General features: G+C 42.4%; 1 protein-coding gene across 3 annotated transcripts in view; it reads left to right on the plus strand.

Moving 5' to 3' along the window:
* Positions 1-8378: 8378 nt before the first annotated feature.
* The window catches only part of mdh1b (malate dehydrogenase 1B, NAD (soluble)), a 44066-nt gene continuing 29079 nt past the window's right edge, over positions 8379-23365 (plus strand). For 2 of the 3 annotated variants that reach the window (XM_072578556.1, XM_072578558.1), the window contains exons 1-5: positions 8379-8528; positions 10735-10847; positions 13447-13581; positions 17001-17143; positions 20170-20669. In XM_072578556.1, the coding sequence (XP_072434657.1) occupies positions 8507-8528; positions 10735-10847; positions 13447-13581; positions 17001-17143; positions 20170-20669 (913 nt within the window). In that variant the 5' untranslated portion in view covers positions 8379-8506. The remainder of the gene's footprint in view (positions 8529-10734; positions 10848-13446; positions 13582-17000; positions 17144-20169; positions 20670-23365) is intronic. The other variant, XM_072578557.1, reaches the window with a different exon arrangement.

Consider the following 23365-nt stretch of genomic DNA (forward strand, 5'->3'; position numbering starts at 1 on the left):
AACGATCCTTCGATCAGCGTAATTTAACTCACAAGTTCCCCAGTGTGTACTCTTTTCACAGGTATCAATCACAGCTCTGGAAACTCCCACCTCTGTACCTGTCAATGCAGGCAAAGTGACCATGCTTCGGTCCTTTTTCAGGGGAAGCAATGGGCACAATCAACTTGAATGGGGGAGATGTTGCCTGACATAAGTATTCCTCAACACCTTTGAGGAACAGACAGTGGAGCTTTCAGGCTGGACTACTGAAGTGCACCTGTAGCTGCCAAGGCTGCACCAAGATGCAGGGCTAGGAAAAGATATATCACACAAGTTTAAAATCTCTCTGGGTGTGTGGGTGTTAACCCTCCATGCAGGATGACACTTGAAACAAATGCAGCACTTTGGATTAAATTCCCGTGGTCACTTTGGTCCATGGAGAAATTTTTTAAAGACTAGATTCCCTACAGTGTGGAAACAGGCCCTTCGGCCCAACCAGTCCACACCGACCCTCCGAAGAGTAACCCACCCAGACCCATTTCCCTCTGACTAATGCAACCTAACATTTTGGGCAATTTAGCGTGGCCAATTCACCTAAACTGCACATCTTTGAACTGTGGGGGGAATACCAGAGCACCTGGAGGAAACCCATGCAGACACGGGGAGAATGTACAAACTCCACACAGACAGTTGCCCAAGGCTGGGATCGAACGTGGGACCCTGGTGCTGTGAGGCTGCAGTGCTAACCACCGAGCCACCGTGCCGCCCAGATATTTGGCGATTGATGGTTCTGTGTGAGTAACACTGAGAACTGACAATGGCATAAGATATTCCAATGCACGTTGTGTAGTGTAAAGGGCACTGAGTCTCTCTCACTGCTGTCCACTGGGAAAGTGAGAGCTCAAGCTAGTGGCTCAGTTTCAGGCGTTTTAGTGCAGTCCTTCTACAATTTCAGTTCACCCATTGCAAACCTTTGTTTCATACAATCCTGGCTTCCAGGTAAATCTGCAGAACTCCATCCTATTGCTTGGACCAGCAAACTAAACAGGAGGTTATTGGTGTAATGTGGTCAAAACCATTCTATGACTGAGAGATTATCTCCAAATTTCACCTTTATTAAATAAGCATTCCTTTGAGAGCAGGGACATCTCTGTGCTACAAGTGACTGAAGCTTCTGATTGTCTACAAAAGTTCATGCAAGGTCATTTATTTTCAAATGTAGACACTATCAGGTTCTTTCTTTCCCATCTCACCACTGCCCTGGCTTTCCCACCATTCATTCCCTCGGCATTTCCATCAGATTCCCCATTTCCTTCGCCTGAAGTACATTCCCCTCCTCTGCCTTTCCATGTTCACATCACATTGTTGAGTTGGGTTGGGCAGGGAGCAGCAAACAATCTCTCTTCTGCAAAGCCTTTTGCTCAGAGTGTGTCACTTATTATGTGCTGCTGTGCTTTTCGCTAATTGTTGAGATCAAGGATTTTCTCTTTCAGCAAAACAAAAGGCTCACGTTTCAAAGTTGATCTGAGCCAACCTCGAGAGAAACATTAAAGAAAAAAACCTCCAAAGCAAGCACCAACTCGCTTTTCCATCGACACTAGACTCTGGGTGCATCACACTTATCTTTCATAGTAATTCCCCAAGAGGAAGAAGTCACTGAGGAGAGGCAATGGCCTATACACAGGCAGAGGAACATGTATGAGTCAAGTGAGCTGAGCAGGACAGGAGAGAGGCAATTCTGAGAAATTTCACTATATTTGCCAATTGGTGTGTGATCACCCCAATGGGGTCGTGCTTGCAGATCTACTGTGTGTTACCATGTAAACTGGCACCACGACTCACTCACCCCAAGGGATTAACAACAGCCTCAGCTTTTCCAAGCGTTGACTCAAGTATGTGGTTGGCATATGGGGTACCTTGAAAGGAGGTGCGCTGCAGGCCACACAACGTGGTAGAGCAGAGGGCACCTACAACAAAAGGAGGGTGCAGAAGCAGGGCCGATTGGAGGACAATGATGAAGACTCAGCCTCATGGATCTGACATTAGAGGAAGGAAGTCAGCAACAATGGCATGCCAGTTGAGAGGAAAGGCCCGTGTATAACCACTGCTGATTCTTTGCAAGAGGAGGTTCACTGCCTGAAGATTAACCCAGAATAGACTCATCTAGGCTCCCGTAAACACACACATTGCAGCATCAAATCATAGAAACCCTATAGTGTGGAATCAGCTAATCAAATCTGCACTGACCCTCCAAAGAACATCCAACCCCCTGCAACCCCAGATTTTTACTAAGGCTAATCCACCTGGACTGCACATCCCTGGACGGCACTATGGGCAATTTAGCATGGCCAATCCACATAACCTACAGATCTTTAGACTGTGTGAGGAAACCAGAGCACCAGGAGAAAACCCACATCATGATGGGAGAATATGCAAATTCTGCATAGACAGTCGCCCAAAACTGTGATCAAACCCAGGCCCCTAGTGCTGTAAGACAGTGCTGCTAACCACTGTGCCATCGTTCACCCCAAAATGCAGCTTTCACAAAATAAACCTTTAACATGGCTGCCACCCATCCTCAGGGAAATGCCCATCCCTCACAAAAGAGAGAGAGAGAGCTCACAGCACACACAGCTAAAACCATTATCAGCACAACCCTACGCCTCAGTTCCAACTGCTTCCTATTGCACAGCGTCAGGAACTTTCAGATCAGCATTTCCAACCATTGACTAAAGTTGGTGGCTGGGCAAGGCGGGCAGTGCCCGCCACAGACCAGGAGTGGGTGCACCAGGATATTGACTGCATGCTGGATGGAGGTACATTAACCACATGGTGGAGCCTGGCTGAGACTGTGATAGGCAGAGCCTTCCCACTGGTCTGCAGTGAAACCTGCTGAACTTTGGTATTTGGTAATAGGCAAAGAAATAAATAGCTGGCACCTCTGCAGCATCATTCATAACCGCTGGACTTCCTGAGGCGCTTTGTGGCCAATGAGATCCCTATCAGCCATCTCAAATCCTGGTCTCCATACCTCAGCCAGCATTTTGAATATAAACAATCTGGCCAATATATCACTGACCTTGCTGGGATCTTACTATGCACAACTTGCCTACTGTGTTTCCTACATGACAATACCACACATCAAGAAAGTTGTAAATTGCTTTGGGCTGTCCTGAGGTGCTACATAAATGCAGCTGTTGAGGTGCTACATAGTCAGGATTTGTTAAAGCAGATATTTGATTCTGTTGCAGATCTACGTCTGATCACAGAGATGTCCACGATCATTATCATCGTATCCTTTCCTCTTCCAGGCAAAGTAAAACTGACATGGATATAATTTAATTATGTTTATCACTCTCTTCTCAATTTAATTGGAAATAAGCTTCAGATATAGAATGCTTCCTTCATCGCATCACATTACTTGCTGTTTTAGTGAACTGAACATGAGTGAGTCACTCTTCCCATCATAGCTTATTAAAGTTATAGAGAAAGTTAAAAATCACACAACAGTTATAGTCCAACAGGTTTATTTGGAAGCACTAGCTTTCAGAGTACTGCACCGTCATCAGGTAATTAGTGGGGCAGGATATTAAGACACAGAATCTATAGCAGAAGATCACAGTGTTAGAGTTAGGAAGTCATAGAGGTCTACAGCACATTGAGTTTGCGCTGGTCAGAAACAACTAGTAACTGTCCTAATCCTATTTCCAGCACTTGATCCATATCCTTGGCATTGCAAATGTACATCTAAAAACTTCTTAAATGCAGTGAGGATTTCTGCGTCAACCAGCTGTACAGGCAGTGAGTATTCCCCACTGCATTTCAAGAACAATTGCTGAAGTGATTGCATTGGTTATGAATCCCACTGAATGACTGAGCACACTCTGAATTGCTTCCTTTCTCCACTGCACAATGCCATCCTTGCCACCTCCGTGCAAAATCAGCAAAAATGTTTAATGATCACTCACCCTGATCTCCAGCACTTCACTCTTAATTGTAGTTCCTCCTTAAGAAAGACATGGGAATTCCCAGTTTAGGAGCAAATTACGGCAGATGCTGGAATCTGTACTGAAGACAACAAATGCTGGAGATCTCGGTGGGTCAGGCAGCATCCATGGAGAGACAGCAAGCTAACGTTTTGAGTCTAAAATACTCAAATGAATAGTCATCCATACTCAAAACATTAGCTTGCTCTCTCTCCATGGATGCTGCCTGACCCACCGAGATCTCCAGCATTTGTTGTTTTTCAGTGGGAATTTCCGGATGGCTGACCGGGCAGGGTTGGGACCAATCAATACATTTGAAAACAATGATGTGAATTTTAAAATTGAGGCTTTGACGACTGAGTTCAAAGGAAATCGAATGAATTTGTAAAGTGCAAATAAGCTATAAGAGTAGGGGAATGGATTAACTGAATAACTCTTTTAAAGAACTGACAGCATCACAGTGGACTCAGTTGCCTTATTAATTCCTGATGAAGGGCTTTTGCCCGAAATGTCGATTTTCCTGCTCCTTGGATGCTGCCTGACCTGCTGTGCTTTTTCAGCACCACTCTAGTCTTGACTCTAATCTCCAGCATCTGCAGTACCCACTTCTGCTTGCCTTATTAAGTGTTGTGCAATTCTGGAGCAGGATAGAATACACCTCATAAGGTGAAGAATGAACACACCACATAATCATAAAGGCCGTATAGTACAATATGTTTCAAAACCTGCTATAATAGACCAAATTTTTCCAGGAGTGGCAATCACACTCATGTTCTTAATCCCCTCCTTTTTCATGCACTGAAACAGTTACTGACAGGAGAAGATTCGGGAATCTTCCAGCTGTAACAAATGAATGAAAATAAACTCTTGTATATCACAAGTGATGGCATTTATCATTTCTTTCATGAGTCAGTAGGGAGGCCCAAATGCAACATTTGAGACAAGGGGGATGTAATATCTGCATCCTGAGTACTTCATCTTTCATAAGTCATTGACCAGAAAGTGTGACCCCAGCTACGGTATACAAATTTTTTTTAAAAATGTCATTCTGAATATATTTCCGAAGTGGTTTCCTGGGGAAAGTTTGCTTTTGAAGTTTGCTTACTTATTGTAAAGTTAATTTGTGACTGTCACACACTATGTGCTACATTCACACATCGAAGTTCCTATCGGGATGGTCTCACACCTGCCTCACTGCTGGGTGCGAAAACGTCAAAGAAAGTATGGAGGGGAAACATAGAAATCTGTCAGTTTAACAAGGCAATTATGTCAGGATACCTCTCAGGAGATGATTAAATCTATCACAAGGGCCACCTCTATTTATAAATACTATGAACATCATAAAGCATCCAAGGTGCTTCACAGAGGAATTCTGAAACAAAATATTGAAACACATGAGGTGATATTAAGGCAAATGACCACAAAGATACCATAGGCTCTAAAGAATCTCTTAAAGAGGGAAAGTGAGGTAGAGGGGCAGAGAGCTTCAGGGAGGGTATTCCACAGCAAAGGTCACCTGGAGGTTACAGGCATGACCATTAATGTTCAAGGAATTAAAATAGTTGGGGTGGGGTGGGGAGGAGTGCTCCAGTGAGACCAGAATGAGAAGACTGAAGAGGATTGGGAGGCTGGAGGAGATGTCAGAGTTACAGAGGGGTGAGGCTGCAGAGTGATTTCAAAATAACAATCATTTTTAAATTGTGACATTGCTTAGCCAGGACCCAGTACAGTCAGGTCAGTGGATGACAGAAGTTGCAACGAGGTGAGTGGGGTTTAGTACCAGTCAGGACTTGGGCTGCAGAGTATTGCATGGTCTTGGGTGTATGGAGGGTAGAATGTTGGAGTTTGGCCAGGATTGTTTAGTAAAGTCAAGATGAAAGGTAATAAAGGGATACAACAGAAGACAAGCTGAACCACAGGTGGAATCAGTTGAGGTTACAAAGATGGAAATAGCAGGTCTAAGTGGCTAGAAGATCATATTGGAGATCAAACATGAACACTGGGTTGTGAACAGTCTGGTTTAGCTTCAGACAGTTGCTGGAGAAAGGGATGGAAGCAAGGATTGAGAGAGCTGATGTGAGGTAAAGCCGGGTGTTGTCAGCAAACATGTGGAACCCAATGCAGGTACTCAGTTTTTGGATCAGGGTGTAGATGGGAAGTCGGAGGGACCATGGATAGATCATTGGGGGAGAAAGAGGTGGGGAGTGGGAAAGGAAGCAAGTGCTCTGACCATAAATAGAATGATCTTATTGGAACCAGGCTACTCTGGCCCATCCAGCTGAACAATGATGGAGAGGCATTGGAGGAGGAGGAGTGGTCAACTACGTCAAAGGTTGCAGACAATTTGAGAATGACAAGAAAGGAACAGTAAATAAGATGCCATTTGTGACTTCGGTAAGTGCTGTTACTGAACTGTGACAGAAACAGTACTGATAAGAGAGATTCAGGCAGGGAGTTCTGGGAAAGATGGGAATGGATTTGTTTAAGACTTGTGGTGAGGCAAGGGAGCATGGAAATAGGGCAGTAATTGGAAAAGATGGTGGAGTGGAGGTTTGATTTTTGAGGAGAGGGTTAAGGGTAGCAGATTTGAAGATGGGAATGAGGTGAGGAGAGAGAATAGTTAACAATATGGGCTAACATGACAGCTAGGAGGATAAGTTGGGTGATTAGCAATTTAATGAGAATGGGGTCGAGGGTACAAGTGTTAGGTCAAATTGAGGCCGTGGTGTAATGGTTGTCTGACTGAACCAGCAATCCATTAATGTCAGGCTAATGTTTTGAGGGCATGCATTCAATTCCCTCCATGGCAAAAGGTGAAATCTAAATTCAGTAAGAATCTGGAGTAAAAACTGAGCTAATAATGACTATGTAACCATTGTTGGTGATTGTAAAAATTCATCAAATCCACTAATACCCTTTAGGGAAGAAAATCTGCCATCCTCACCTGGTCTGGACTCTTTGCCACTCTAGTTTCACAAGGTTGACACTTAAATCTTGATGTCAAGGGTAGTTACTCTCACCTCACTTCTGGACTTCAGCTCTTTTGCCCCTGTTTGGACCAGGACTGAATACGGTCAGGAGCTGAGTAACTCTGCTACAACCGAAAGCATCAGCCAATTAAAGTAGTAGATTACGAGGCCAGTCAGCCTATCAAATCTATGCTGGTTCTTTGGCGAACAATCCAATCAGTCCCATGAACCTGCTCCATCCCTATTCTTTATTTGAAATTCACTTGAGTGGTAATCCAAAGTCATTTTGAAATTCCAAATTATTTATGTGTGGAATGGCATTAAAACAGTGATGCAATAACAAGGTTCTGTACTCCCTATCTATTAAAAAAAAGAAAAAGAACGTCAGGATTTAAAATAGTGACTTAAACAAAACTAGGAGCTTTGAAGGAAGAATCATGGAGAAGAATAAAACTGGCCTGAGGATAGAGAACTAAGATTGGGAGCTATGAATAGAAATTCCCATGTAATTATCAGGGTCATACAGAGATGGGCAATACACTACACAGCCGACTGGAAAGGTTTCACTTCCAATAAAAACAATGCACTTGACAAACATCGTTCTTTATGTCAGATTGCCAGGATTTATGGTATTTTGATTCTGTTTGTGACTTCATCTCCACTACTGCAGCTGGATATTCCTTGTATGCATTGCCCTTTGTAGGAAGCTCTTCCTAATCTCAGTTCTAATCTAGGTTTTGCTAGTTTAAATGTTTATCTTTTTTAAAACTTATCCATTGACAGTGTTCTCTATTTCTACACTTAGAACAATTTATTTAAAGTAGTTTTCAGGACATTGCATTCCCATTCACAAAATTCCCCCTTTGGATACTTCTTTTTCTTTTTTTCTCCCGCTTTTCCTCCCTTCTGCGGTTTCTTTCTCCTCCTCTCTCTTCTCGTACTCTCAGGCTCGGACATCCAACACCAGCCTCCGAAGTAGGGTCGGCGGTTGGCAGGCCCAAAGTGGAGACACTAGCAAGCAGCAGTCAGGTGCAAAGCAGGGGCATCAGCCTGGTGTGGAGCATGGTGGCAGTGGCCCAGTGTGGAGTGTGGCGACAGCCACTAGTCAGACCACATGGAAGCCCCCACACTGATCTGCTGTGGAGAACCCTTGGAGAGAGACTGCGATGTTTGTCTTTTTAATTTTGCTTCTTGTTTTTCTGACCTCTGGTTATAGTGTGTATAGGTGTTATGCAAACTATTTTTTCTTAATTTCTCTATTCTGGAACTAAGGATTGTACCTAGGTACTGTACCAGTGCTTCAAAGTCTTGATATTGTCATTATTACCTCTCCTGAAGCTTGGCTGGTGGATCTGGTCTTGTTTTCAATGCTCTCCCCCTCCCCATCTATCTCTCTATTTAAGTGCCACCAGGACAGGAGTGTGGAACCTTCTGCCCGCGGCTCTGGCTGCAGCCCGGGGACATAAAGGGGGTGGGGTGCGCCCGGGTGCAGCCGCTGTTCAGGGTCCGGACGCTCCCGTTGCCTGGCAACGCCCCAAACAACAACAACAACAACAACAGCGACAACACAAAATGGCCAAGTTCGTGGTGGCAGGTGGGTCGGAGGCAGCTCCGTGTGTGAAATTAATCAAAATATGTAACAAAAAACAAAATCCGCTGCAGCTCGGTTTATAGATTCAGCAATCTCCAAAAATAACAGCTTCAATCCGAGAGTGTGGGGGGTTAAGGGGCAAGGTAGCCAGTTAAAACATTGATCTTTTTTCCTTAGGTTTATGAATGAAGTGTATTTTTTTTTAAATCTATAAATGAGTACAGCAAGTCCAAAGCAGGGTTTGCAGGAAATACTGTGGGATTTTGACCCTTCCTCATTGCGCCTTCAATCCAGTTGCAACAACAGCAACAGAAAAGAAAAACAAAAGGGCATTTTTCTAAACGTGAAAAGGAAACTATGTGCATTCCCATTGAAAGCAGTGAGGGGATCTTGAAACCTCTCAGGCCCTCCATATGCTTTGGCCAGACAGGACCTTCAGCTGAGGTCTTTCTCCACTGCGGCCTGGATTATAATTGACATCTGGCCTCAGTCAATACCCCTGACCTGGGCATGGAATAATTCCAGAGAGGCTGGTATCCCGTCACCAAGTCACCCTTTATTTACACATGAGAAGTCATTGACACTGATCCAGCTCCCTCAGAGCCAGCCTTCAGAGCGAAAAGGATGTCAGACACTCTTGTTTTTATCTGTCACCCAGGGCTGCCTGTTTGGTCCAGATTAACATCCCCAATCAGGGAACTCACATCTAGGGGGTGGTAGCAGGGGAGGTTAATGGGTGGCAAGGATTTCTGTCCCGAATGCTCAGCTAAGTGATCTTGACTGGGAATGAAGAGAATGAGCAAGAGAGTCGACACTTTACAATTTATATGAAACAATGGCAGTGGAATAGCATACTAGAACCATTCACAGTCTCTCAGGATCCTGAGACAGTCTTTTCATTTTTGAAAAAGTTAGTTTAGTCCATGATGTTTGTGGGGGGGATCAAGGAGTAAAGGAACATGTGAATGATGAGAGGAAACTTGTGTCAAGCAAAAACACTATCATGGAACACTTGAGTTGAATTACTTATTTCTGTGCTTCAGAATCTACTGTTGAGTTGTAGATAGTGTTATAATTGGGGTTTATTTGGTCCCAAAGAGTATATAGTAAAAGGATAAATAACCCAAGTAAGTGTGCTTTTTCTTTAGTTGTTTAGGATATGTGCCAGCCCAGTACAACAGGAAAATCATAGAATCCCTACAGTACAAATAGAGGCCATTTGGCTCATTGAGTCAGCACCAACCATCCAAAAAGCATCCCACCCAGACCAACCCCCCCAGCCTATCTCCTTAACTCTGCATTTCCCGTGGCTAATCCACCTAGCCTACGCATCCCTGGACATTACAAGGTAATTTAGCATGGCTAATCTACCTAAACTGTACATTTTTGGACTGTGGGAGAAAACCAGAGCACCCACACTGACACAGGAAGAACATGCAAACCTCACACTGACAGTCACCCAAGTCTGGAATCAAACTCAGGTTTCTCGCTCTGTGAAGCAGTCGTGCTAGCCACTGAGCCACCCATGTTTCTTTGTTTAGCCACTAGAGAGGGCAGGCACTGGTTTAATGTCTCTTCTGACACCTCCAGCCAGCACCTCCATCAGTGCAGCACTGTCTCCGTACTGCTTTGGCATGTCCATCAGAATCTATGCCTGCATCTCTAACTGTCTGATTATAAGGGAATAGTCATATTATTCAAAAATAGCAGATAGTTCAGCAATGATCCTGAGGTGACAGCCTTCCAGTGCTCATGAAACTGTATTCCAGTAACTGTGACCCTGTGTCTTCAGGTTTAGGAAAGAAAAGTAGAGAGGATTATCACTTTTACAAGCTGGCTAAAAAGAAAGAAAGAAAGACTTGAATATTTTTTAGCATCTTTCACAAGCTCAAGATATCATGAAATGCTTAATAGCCCCACTTTCAAAGTGTGGTCACTGTGGGAAACGTGGCAGATAATTTTCCTTCCAAAGCTATACAATCGGAATAGAAAAAACCTTTGAAGTAGATGATGTAAGTGGATTCAAGGAACAACTTGATGGAATCATGGAGAGCGAAGGGTTTGAGGGTTAGTGGAGAGAAGATGGTAGGGAGGTTGATCTGTGAAAATAAACAGCTGCGTTGGACCAATTGACTCTGTCTATCCTATAGTGATGTTCTTGCGACAATTTAAATATTAGATACACTTTGTTATGTTTTGGTTTTTGCAGGTAAAGCAAACTGCAATTATTATGCCAAGGCAGAACTATTGGCAGATTATCTTCAGAAAAACTTGCCAGATTTCCACGTCTTTAAAATTGTCCAGTCACCTGACAATTGGCAGGTCAGTATTGTAGATTGGAATGCAGAGAAGCTGTTTCATTATTACTGAAAAAGAATAAATCAGCTGTATTTCACATAAGAAATTTGTGTTTCTTTGAATCTCATGGTTTATGACATTCAATTGGTGTAATTTTATTTTTGCTGCCAGTTTTGGTACTGAACACAATGGATATACTCAAAAGGAGTAGGTGAGAATGAGGCTGTAATGGATCCAAGATTCTGAAATTCTGAGTAATTCAGGCCCATGGGATGTACTAAAGCTTGGGGCAACTACCACCAAGGCACAGTGGGGAAAGACCACTGTCTGAGGTCTTTCTGCTGAAGTAAACCGGGGGTCCTGGTACCTCCAATATATGTAAATATAATCCTGCACAAATAAGAAATACCTTTGATTTTGTTTGTTGGATAGAATCAAACTCCAATGTTTATTTGTTTTCTTCATGTGCTATGTGCAGCACATATACATGAATAAAGTATACTTTTGAAATAAAAATAATGTCCGCACTGGACCAAATAAGCAAAATTTGTGTTGAATGCCATTTGTAATGCTTTAGCGGCCCTGTCTTTAAAATTATTTAACAACATATAAAGGCAATTTTATTTGGAAGGAGCCATAATTCAGCATTCTATCTTTTCTCTTTCATTCCAAGTTAGCATGGAATGATAAGATGAAACTCTTCTCTCTTTGCAAATTGTAAAGTCTCCTTTGTGTACCTTTGGTCTAAATTGCGACGAACTGTAAGAACTGTTCGTAAGTTTTCATAAAATTTCTTGAGAAAGCTAAGGTAGGAAATGTCATCATTGATCATTTCAGAGGGTACTTGTCTGAACTTTGTAACAAACTACCAGCATGTAGAAATTGATATTCAAGAGGCTGAGGTTGATCAGATTTAATACCATTCCATAAATTCTGATACTATATATTTTTTCTGATCTGTTATAGTAACAAACTTATCTGTTATAGTTGCAGTGTCACTCATTTATTTGGGCAGGTGTATCCACTTTATTTGTAAGTGCTTGCTGCAAGCTTTATATCATTACATCATTAACATACCAGTTAAATAATCTCACCTTAAGTCATCCACGACAAAACAACCCACTTGACTGGCTGCCCAGCCATCATCTAAAATAGTCACTCACTCCTCCATGGCAGCAATGTGTGTCTATAAGAATATGTGTGTACCAAGATAAGCTGTGATCTCTGTTCCAGTGACAAACCAGCACACCTCCTTTTTGAAAGCATACATAGTATCAACACTATCTCACCAACCAGCACATGCCAATGACTTGGGGTACAGAAGAACTAGCCACTAGAGAAGTACAACTATCTATGAGCAGAAATAGCATATATGGCAATGTCCTTGAGAAAGAATCTTGGACACTTAAATATCCCACTTATGTCTCACCGAGTAGAAGTATATGAAGGTGGCGATTATCAGGGAATATTGTCAATGTTAATAATTCACAAGGATCCAAAGTACTTTCAGTTATTCTGAACTTTGTTGTTGATATCACGATATTCATTAATATTTTAGCTATTAAGTTATTCTAATCACAAGGCGATTTTTCAAACACAGGATAAGAACTAACTTGACCATATATTCAATGTGGCTTTTGAGCATATTGGAAAATTGAAAGAAGACAACAAAGTGTTCAGTGACTTGTCTAGGCAGCCAAGGACAACCAGCTTCCCATTTTTCATTTTAGTGGTGGAATCCTCACCTTGCCAGGTTGTATTAACCCCTCAATGATAAGTCTTGGTTTGCATTGCACTATGACTCAATAGAATCATAGCTGTTGTAGCTGTACTGTGCCACTTGGAGGAGGTATCAATAGGAATGTAGAAAGCAGTTCACTGAAGCTTCCTCAGCACCGTCTCTCAAATCCACAAGTTCTTTTTTTTCACTTTTTTTTCCTTTTTCTCTGTACCCAGAAGTGCTATCACACACACCAGATTGGCTTTGCCCACCATCAAATTATGTGTCAACCCAAGAGTTCTTTCACCATATAGCCCATAGGTAGCAGTTGCTTAGTGTTAATTGATTATAAATTGCTTCTTAATTGAATTCAGTCAACAGATCTGTCCATAAGTTGTCACAGAAATTAATTCAGAAAGCTAACAAGCTAACAAGTATTGATGCTTTTTGATATTACTTTATGCAGTAGGTCCTCAATGAAAATTATGTTGGATTCCTTGAAAACTGCAGTTTTAGGTCAAGCAATTTTAAGTGAATCAGATTTTCCATATAATTCCAAAATAAAAGCTATAGTTAGGGTCTGTAAAGATGATATTGTCTCAGTTGAAATACCTACCATTGCTAAATTCCTATATTACTAATTGAAATAACTTTCACAATAATATAGGAAGGTTGCAATTATGTGAAGGGTCAGTGTCTAGCAGAGGCCATGAGTTGAAGGCCCCTACCCTTAGTTGAGGTCAGGGCACTGTAGGCTGGACCTGTTTTCAGGCAAGAACTCAGAGAAGAATCTTTTTAATAGTTTGCATTATCTTAACTACAAATGTTTGTGTTTGACTTTGTGAATCAAGAAAGCAGATAAATTCCATGTCTTCATGCTTCTCTCTCTCTGACTCTCTCTAGTCATGGCTTCAAGCATTATGTAAAAAAAATGGCTGGGTGCATCAAAAATCCCCAATAATATGGCGAGAGCTTGTGGACCGTGGAGGAAAGGGATTACTGTTGGGCGGATTCAATGACTTTATGGAGTATGCACAGGTAGGATTTATAAAACACCCCGTACTCTGATTCCAGAAGTTCCATTTGGAAGTTGAACATGGAACATAAGAATACATTAATATCATCGTATAAGTTGTATTATGAAATCAGAGAAAATGTGCCCATTAAAGTCGCTCACATGCTAGTGTTTATTCTCCACATAAGCTTCCTCCCATCTTAGTTCATGTAACTTGATCAACATATCCTTCTATTCCTTTCTCTCCCATTTACTTAACTAGCTTTCACTTAAGTACATCTACGCTGTACTCTTCAACCGGTCCATGTAGCAACAAATTTCACATTTTCACCGCGTTGAGGAAAGATGTTTCTGCTGGATTCTTTATTTGGTACAGTAGTGATTGCCTTACAATTAGTGCCTGTCATTCTGGATACCCCAACAATTGGAAATGCCCACTCGTTAATGCTCTCCTTTCAAACTCCTGCACTATTTAAAGATCTCTATTCCCAAGTCACCTCTCAGTTTCTTGCTTTTTTGGAGAAAAGAGCCACCAGCTGTTCAGTGTTGTATAAGGTTGATATAATTTTAGATAAATTCTGAGGAGATTAATGTTCACATTAATGTCACACAGTCTGTAAGTGGAGACAAAGCAATCTACTCCAGCTTTTGAATAAAGCAGGATTATCTGTGCCTGCTCATCAAGGTCTTAGAAAATATGCTGGCCAAATGTGTTTGTACTTATTGCTATCATACAGTAAATGAGAACAACGCCTTCCTATATGAGAACAATGCCTCCACAGTAGATACTCAATAGTGGTGTATCCTCTAATCACTAGATAAGTCCAAGACATGGGAAAGGTAAATGAGGATTGGTGGCAGCAAATTCACTGAACCAACCCTAACCCAGTAACACATGCAGGTGGAGCAGGCAGATATCCCAATGTACCTTGAATGGTCATCTGGGAACATACCAAATTCAGTATTTCCTAGTTGTTATGGCCTGTCAGTTCCAGCTACATCTCTGTAAGTCCTTTTTGCACTTTCTCCGGTGCAGTGTATTGAACTATTATTCTATTCTAAATGTGGTATGCGAAGGTTCTCTATAAAATCTACATAACTTCCTCTGCTTTCAAGTTATATTCTAAAATGTCTGTGCATTTTAAAAAAATCAACTTGCTATCCTGTGTTACTACTTTTGGTGATTTGTAACTCAATTCTATTTGGAACTTGTTGGCCATTTCCACACCCGTTATACAAATTTGTTAACATTTCTGTTGTATTTTGTTGCAGTCAACCTGGTTGCAGTCAACTTTATCCACAACTTTGGAATAATCTACAAATTTTGATAGTGGGGGTACTTCACCTTCGCAAATTTAAATTATTGAAGTAAAGAATGAACATCAGTCGTCCCAGCAATGATCTTATGGAACACTGTTTCCTACCTTCTGCCAGTCTGAATAGCCACTTTCTCTGCTTATTGTTCTTTTAGTCTGATTGTTAATCATTCTGCTACTTAGCTCTGATTCCACAAGCTTTAACTTTAATCATGAGTCTACCATATAGTGTCAAGAGAAAGTCCACATATATCCACTATATTACCCTTGTTCACTCTTCCTGCTACTTCTTCAAAGAAACTGGCATAGTTAATAATTTTAAAATTACATCTTGATTATTCTTTTTTCATTTTTGGTTACTAGTACATCTTTATAAACATATCTGACTTGCTGTGTAGGATTAAAGACACATCAGCCAATCAATTTTGACCAACCATGATCTCACTGAATGGCAGAACAAGATTGAGAGGCTGAATGATACCTACTCCTGTTCCTGCGTTTCTAACCAAGGAGTTCTTAACGCCCTAGTGTACAATCTCCAGTAATGGATTGATTAATGTTTTCTCATGACATTCCTTGGTAGGCCAGAAAAGATTTATAGAAAGACTTTCGCTTATATAGTGTCTCTCACATCATGAGAGCATCCAAGTAACTTTACAATGTTACTTTTGAACAGCAATGACTTCTTTAATATGATAAATATAAAAGTTAATAGGCACAGACCCACAAACAGTGATAGAATGGCTCCACACCAACCGTCTAAAGAGCAGCCAACCCATGCCCTGCATTTACCATGCCTAACCCACCTATCCTGTACACCAAAGGGTAATTTAGCATGGCCAGTCTAGCTGACCTACACATCTTTGCACTAGGGAAGGAAACAGGCAGAATATGCAAACTCCACTCAGACAGTTGCCCAAGGCCAGGATTGAACTCAGTCCCTGGTGCTGTGAGATAGCAATGCTAACCTCTAAGCCACCATGACACCCTGTGGTGATGTGATAATGACCAGATAAACTTTTAGTGACAAAAACAAAACTTTCTGGAGAAGTTCAGCAGGTGACAGCATCAGAGGAGAGAAAACATAGTTAGCGTTTTGAGTCCAGTGAGCCTTCTTCAGAACTGATAGCATTTAGGATAGACATGTTTATGTTGGGGGGGGGGAGGGGAGTTGGGACGATCCAAAGGGATTAGAGAATAGTTGGAGACAGAGTCCAGAGAGAGAGAAAAAATGGACAGTCAAAGAGATGGTTGATAGTAAGCCAGGAAGGAAGAAACGCTAGACAGATGATAATGGGAACTACGCAAATGGGTTGGCTGTACTGAAAGCAACCTCTGCCATGACAGAGCCTGGAGTATGGGATGGGAAAAAGATATGGAAGGAGATGTTCAGATTCTAAAATTATTGAACTCGATATTGAAGGCTGCTTCCCAAGAGGAAGATGAGGTGATGCTCTTCCAGCTTTCTCTGAGGCTTGCTTGAACATTGCAGCAGGCCTGAGCCAGAAATATTGGCATGGGACCATGGTGGTTTTTGAAGTGGCAGGCAGTTGGAACCTTGGGGTCATTTTTTACGGATGAAACTTAGATTTTCCGCAAAGTGGTCACTCAGTCTGAGTGTCATCTGCCCAGTGTACAGGACACCGCATTGTGAGCAGCAAATGCAGTAGACTAGATTCAGTGAAGCGCAGGTAAACCTTTTAGTAATGTTGATTGAGGGACAAAGATTGGTCAAAGTGCTGAGGTCATTCTCATGCGTGTCTCAAGGTCCTTTGAGTTGATTTGAGAGGAAAATGGGGGCTCGGTTTAAAATTTTATCCAAAGTGTGGCATCTCTTGTCAATGCACTTTCCCCTCACTACTGCAATGCGTGTGTCAGCTGAGAATTTGTCATGAAAGATTTTGAGTGAAATTTGAACTATACCCCACTGAGACAAGCTGGATGCATTTTATTCTGAAGCGGTAATGGCATTAGACCCCAGGAATTCCGTTTGCAGGGCAAAACTATCAGTAAGAAATACATTTTGGTGATTTGACAAGCAGGGTGAAAAATAGGCAAACATATTATTCCTACAGAGAAACTTGTGTAAGGCAGTTGTTTTACTTGTGTGCTTGTTTTAACTTTAGGGTTATTATGGCTTTACTTCTGATATGATGACTGCACTCATGCTCAAGATTGCAAAGGAGAACTTGAAGACTAACGAAAAAGACCAGGAAGAAGAAGCAATTCACAGGATTCAGAAAAAAGCAATGGCAATCTGGATTAGCGGGTATGTATTTATTTTCTCTCTTGGTCATCACTAGTAAGCTATTTCTGTAATCTTCTTCAACACATCTCTCTCCCAATTGATCATTAAACATTTTTTATATTTACGAGTGTTGGCTTCTCTATGTGCACTTTAGTTTTTGAGTGAGCCCAAACTTCTAGTCACCATAATTTGTATCAATATTATTTATTCAAGAACTGACATGCCTCAGCCAATTTCAAGCACTGTTTATTAAACAATTCTTAATTTGTCAGAAGAAAATTAGCAAATGCATGATAGTCTCATTGCAGCAGTATTTTCCTCACAGTTGTGATATTTTGCAAATGCTAAAGAATAATATAGGCACTGAATGTAAGCAGAAAGTGGTCAGTTGGGAAAGACACTGATAATGTTTTATTTTAATCTGAGCTTTCAAACTTTGCTCCTGTATTACTTTCTCCAATTCCTAATGTAATCCTTCAGTAATCTTCTGGCCACTAGATTTAAAGCAGCATTAATGATATTCTGGAGTTTGTAGGTCATTGTTGTTTATGAGAAACTTCACTGTCTGGAACTGTGAAACCTATATTACAAAAGGGGGTCCATTTTAGAATGACCATTTGATTAGATTAGATTACTTACAGTGTGGAAACAGGCCCTTCGGCCCAACAAGTCCATACCGACCCGCCACCCACCCATACCCCTTTTTACCTAACACTACAGGCAATTTAGCATGTTTGGACTGTGGGAGGAAACCGGAGCACCCGGAGGAAACCCACGCAGACACGGGGAGAATGTGCAAACTCCACACAGAGAGTCGCCTGAGACGGGAATTGAACCCAGGTCTCTGGCGCTCTGAGGCAGCAGTGCGTGCCACTGTGCCTCTGTGCCGCCCACAAATCCTATTTGCTGAGAGGATTGGAATGATGTTGATATTGTGATGCTATGTTTGGGCCTGTATCTTGTTTTCAAGATTAGATTTTAAAATCCATCAAAATACTACCATAGCTGCTATCTCTTCTAACTTCTTACATAGCAGATGATTTATGGATGACTGCTTGTTCGCCTATCCAATGTGTTGCCCAAGAGCCCATTGTCATGTGTCTGACCACATAGTTAGTGTGGGTGCGCCTAACCTTATGTTTGCTCAGGTATAGAAGAAAATGGCTGATTAAAGTCAAGGACTTGCTAGGACAAGCAGACAAAGTTATTTCATCGGGCAGGATAATCCAGAACAAGAGTCCATAAAATGTTTTGGCAAATTGGACCAGCAAGTACAATGTTATTATTTATCACGAGAGGGAATCGAGTAGGGGGATTATTCAGTTGTACCAAGCATTGGTGAGACCGCATCTGAGTTCAGCATTGGTCAACCTATTTCAAGAAGAATGTAAATATGCTGAGGGCAGTTCAGGGAAGGTTTAGTAGACTAATACCTGGAATGGGCAGGTTGTTTTATGAGGAAACTTTAGACAGGTTAGGCTTATACCCACTTGAAGTTAGAACAGTGAGAGATGACTTGATTGAAACTTATAAACTCCTGAAGGGTCTTGGCAAGGTAGATGTGGAAAAGATCTTTCCCCTTGTGGGAGAATCTATGGGTCACTGTTTAAAAATTAGCAGTCACCCATTTGTAACAGGGATTAGGTAAAATTATTTTCTCTTAGAACATGGTGAGTTTTGGAACTCTCACCCTGAAAATGATGTGGAAGAAGAGTTTTAAAGACAGAGGTCGATAAATTCTTGATAGGTAAGGGGTTTAAAAAGGAGAAAGTGAGGACTGCAGTTGCTGGAGATCAGAGCTGAAAATGTGTTGCTGGAAAAGCGCAGCTGGTCAGGCAGCATCCAAGGAACAGGAGAATCAACGTTTCGGGCATCAGCCCTTCTTCAGGGGTTTAAAAAGGTTATCAGGGATTGGGTGAAATGTAGATTTGTGGTTATAATTAGATCAGCCATGGTCTTATTGAATGGCAGAGCAAGCTTGAGGGGCTGAATGGCTTATTCCTGTTCCTGATTTGCATGTAAACAAACCTTAAAATTAGAGCTCGCCCATGCAGGGATTGTGCCAAGTTTCTTCATATAGTGAAATTTGAAACTCTTTCCCCCCCCCAAAAAAAGCTGGATGTCAGTTGAAAATTTCAAAGCTGAGAATGATAGATTTTGATAGGTAAGGGTTAAGCAACCGAGACAGCTAAATGGGATTGAGGTTTCAGTCATTGTGTAATTAAATTGTGGAACAGGCTGTCAAAGATGAATGGCTTCCTATGTTTGAAGAAGTTATTGTCAAGTGATCAAGAGCAATGACCCTGGCTGAACTCTCCTCACCTAACCCCTAAACCTTTCACCAAGCTCTCCTTCCCAGTCTGGGAACATTGAAAGCATTTGCATTGTTCCTTCGGTTGCTTCCTACGGAGATTAGTTAATCTAGGGGTCAAAACTCTACTCTACATAATATAGGCAGCTCAATACCACACAAATAAGGGAGACTTAGCCATTGCTAAAGAAGCTGACCACAAGACCTGGTTCCCAGAAGCTTCAGTCAGTTTATTACATGCAGAACAAGTACTTTTCCAGCAAAAGTAGCAATAGTTCTCAATACTTTGTTTAAATAATATGTGACACATGGCTATGGAAACTGTTGGGCATAGACTACTCATTGCATAGATTTTACACAGTTGAGTCCTTTCATAGTCCTTAGTCTCTCCTGTGCCCACTGGACCACTAACGTGTATCAAGCCTTGTACAGTTACTGCCGACGTAAGTGTTTGGTGTATTGAAAGGATTTGCTGGTATTGTACACGTTGGGCAAAGTTGTGATAATACCTTCCTTGACCATCAAATCCTGAAGTGGGACTTGAACCTGAACCATCTTAGAGACAAGAATGCTATTCTCTGCTCTCCAAGAGCTCCTTCCATCCATAGTACTTACTTGTAAATGTAATCATGCAGCTCTTCTATTTTAAGATCTATAAAATCACTGATGGAAATAATCAATGGACAATGAAAGATCATTTACTTAGTTCATTTACATGATTTGCTTTATACTTTAGAGCATTGTGTCCTGCGTGTGCTATTCTGATCCCTGCCTTGGTAAATGGAGAGGTGTTTGGTCACAGCAAAGAGGTCAGCATAAATCTGCTGCACATTGATGGGCCTCTGAGCGTTTTACAAGGCTTACAAATGGAGATTGAAGACATGGCCTGGCCTCTACTTCAAAAAGTAACGGTGCAAAATAGCCTGAGAAAGGCTTTCATGGATGCCGAGGTCATCATTCTTCTTGACGATCTTATGCCAGAGAAGGGTCAATCAATTGAAGACTGTTATAGAGAAATGGGTGGTGTCTACCAAGAAATTGCAATTAAGATTGACACCTTTGCAAAACCCAATGTCCGTGTGATTGTGGCTGGTAATTATATCTTGAATTTGAAAACATACCTCCTTATGGATAGTGCGTACGCTATTGATCACTGTAACTTTGTAGCAGTGTCAACTCAGTTGGAAGGAGAAGTTAAAGCACTGCTAGCCAGGAAGTTGAATGTGAGTCCAGTTGGTGAGTATATTTTAGACTTTGTCATCTCTTTTAAATCTCTCTGCCTCCTCTTACAGATGCATAGCTCCATAGAATTTTAACCATGACTGGCAACATATTCCTCAATTAGTCAAATAAAGAGTTGAAGAGTCCCACTGTATTAATTTATGGAATTGAAATAACTCATCCATGACTTCTGCACATGTGAGCGATTAAATTAGCCTACTCCTAGGGCATCAGTCACAATTGTCAAATATTCTACCTCTGTGTAACAGATTTTGGAGCATTACTGTTGTATATATTATTGTTTACAATATAACAGACTGTCCATCAAAGTGCTAGTAAATCCCCATTATGGGTGGAATTTAATGTCCTCCCAAAACGAATCTAGAGGCAGGAGTGCATCGGTTGGGGTTCTGATTCTACCGCAGTAAATCAAGACTATGAGACCCAAGGATACCCTCGTTGCCTTGCTGCCAGTTGAAGTTTTTCAATTAATGCAATAGGTGGTTGCATTTCATTTACATGTTCTCATTGCCTGCCAGCATCAGACATGGTTCACTGAAAGCAATCTGCCCCATCATTTGCTTCCAAACCCTTTCCCCACAGATGTGTAAAAATGAGGACTGCAGATCCTGGAAACCAGAGTCTAGATTAGAGTGGAGAAAGTGAGGACTGCAGATGCTGGAGATCAAAGCTGAAAATGTGTTGCTGGAAAAGCGCAGCAGGTCAGGCAGCATCCAAGGAGCAGGAGGATCGACGTTTCAGGCATGAGCCCTTCTTCAGGAATAGAGGCAGGAAGCCTGCAGGGTTGAGAGATAAATGAGAGAGGGATGGGGGTGGGGAGAAAGTAGCATAGAGTATAATAGGTGAATGGGTGTGGGGATGGAGGTGATAGGTCAGGGAGGAGGGTGGAGTGGATAGGTGGAAAGGAAGATAGGCAGGTAGGACAGGTCATGGGGACGGTCCTAGCTGGCAGGTTGGAGCTGGGGTGAGGTGGGGGGGAGGGGAAATGAGGAAACTGGTAAAATCCACATTGATGCCCTGGGGTTGAAGTGTTCAGAGGCGGAAGATGAGGAGTGCTTCCTCCAGGCATCAGGTGGTGAGGGAGCGGCGGTGGAGAAGGCCCAGGACCTGCATGTCCTCGGCAGAGTGGGAGGGGGAGTTGAAATGTTGGGCTACAGGGCGGTGGGGTTGATTGATGTGGGTGTCCCAGAGATGTTCCCTAAGCACTCTGCGAGGAGGTGTCCAGTCTCCCCAATGTAGAGGAGACTGCATCGGGAGCAACGGATACGATAAATGATATTGGTGGATGTGCAGGTGAAACCTTGATGGATGTGGAAGGCTCCTTTGAGGCCTCAGATGGAGGTGAGGGAGGAGGTGTGGGTGCAGGTTTTGCAATTCCTGCTGTGGCAGGGTAAGGTGCCAGGAATGGTCTTTGCGGAAAGCGGAAAGGGGTGGGGAGGGAAACATATCCCTGGTGGTGGGGTCCGTTTGGAGGTGGCGGAAATGTCAGCCGATGGTGCGGTTTATGCGAAGGTTGGTAGGGTGGAAGGTGAGCACTGGGGGGGGGTTCTGTCCTTATTACAGTTGGAGGGGTGGGGTCTGAGGGCGGAGGTGCGGGATGTAGACGAGATGTGTCAGAGGGCATCTTTAACCACGTGGGAAGGGAAATTGTGGTCTCTGAAGAAGGAGGTCATCTGCTGTGTTCTGTGGTGGAACTGGTCCTCCTGGGAGCAGATACAGCAGAGGCGGAGGAATTAGGAGTATGGGATGGCATTTTTGCAGGAGATCGGGTGGGAAGAGGTATAAACCAGGTAGCTGTGGGAGTAGGTGGGTTTGTACAAAATGTCATTGTCAAGTCAGTCGTCATTAATGGAGATGGAGACATCCAGGAAGGGGAGAGAGAGGTGTCAAAGATGGTCCAGGTGAATTTAAGGTTGGGGTGGAATGTGTTGGTGAAGTCGATGAATTGCTGAACCTCCTTGCTGGAGCACGAGGTGGTGCCGCTGCAGTCATCGATGCAGCGGAGGAAGAGGGGGGGAGTGGTGCCGGTGTAACTACGTAGCCAACAAAGAGACAGGCATAGCTGGGGCCCATTCGGGTGCCCATGGTTACCCCTTTGGTCTGGAGGAAGTGGGAGGATTTGAAGGAGAAATTGTTGAGGGTGAGGACTAGTTCAGCCAAATGAATGAGAGTGTCAGTGGAAGGGTACTGTTGGGGACGTCGGTAGAGGAAGAAACGGAGGGCTTGGAGGCCCTGGTCATGGCGGATGGAGGTGTAGAGGGATTGGATATCCATGGTGAAGATGAGGCATACCTGAAGCTCTGTTACCTTTTATATAATTTTCCCAACCCTATTAACCTGTATATAAAACGTGTATTACTTTATGATTTGGAGATACCGGTGTTGGACTGGTGTGTACAAAGTTAAAAACCACATAACACCAGGCCATTGTCCAACAGGACATGTTTAATTGAAAGCACAAGCTTTCAGAGCACTGCTCCTTCATCAGGTGGTTATGGAGGATACAATTGTAAGACACAGAATTTATAACAAAAGCTTACAGTGTGATGTAATTGAAATTATACATTGAAAAACACCTTGATTGATTGTTAAGTCTCTCATCTGTTAGAATGACCATGTTAGTTTCACTTCTTTCATATATAAATCACAAAACGTTTTTAAAAGTTACATTCTCAGGTTAACTGTAACAA

The sequence above is a fragment of the Chiloscyllium punctatum genome, chromosome 10 (genome assembly GCF_047496795.1).
Source record: "Chiloscyllium punctatum isolate Juve2018m chromosome 10, sChiPun1.3, whole genome shotgun sequence".
Taxonomy (NCBI): domain Eukaryota; kingdom Metazoa; phylum Chordata; class Chondrichthyes; order Orectolobiformes; family Hemiscylliidae; genus Chiloscyllium; species Chiloscyllium punctatum.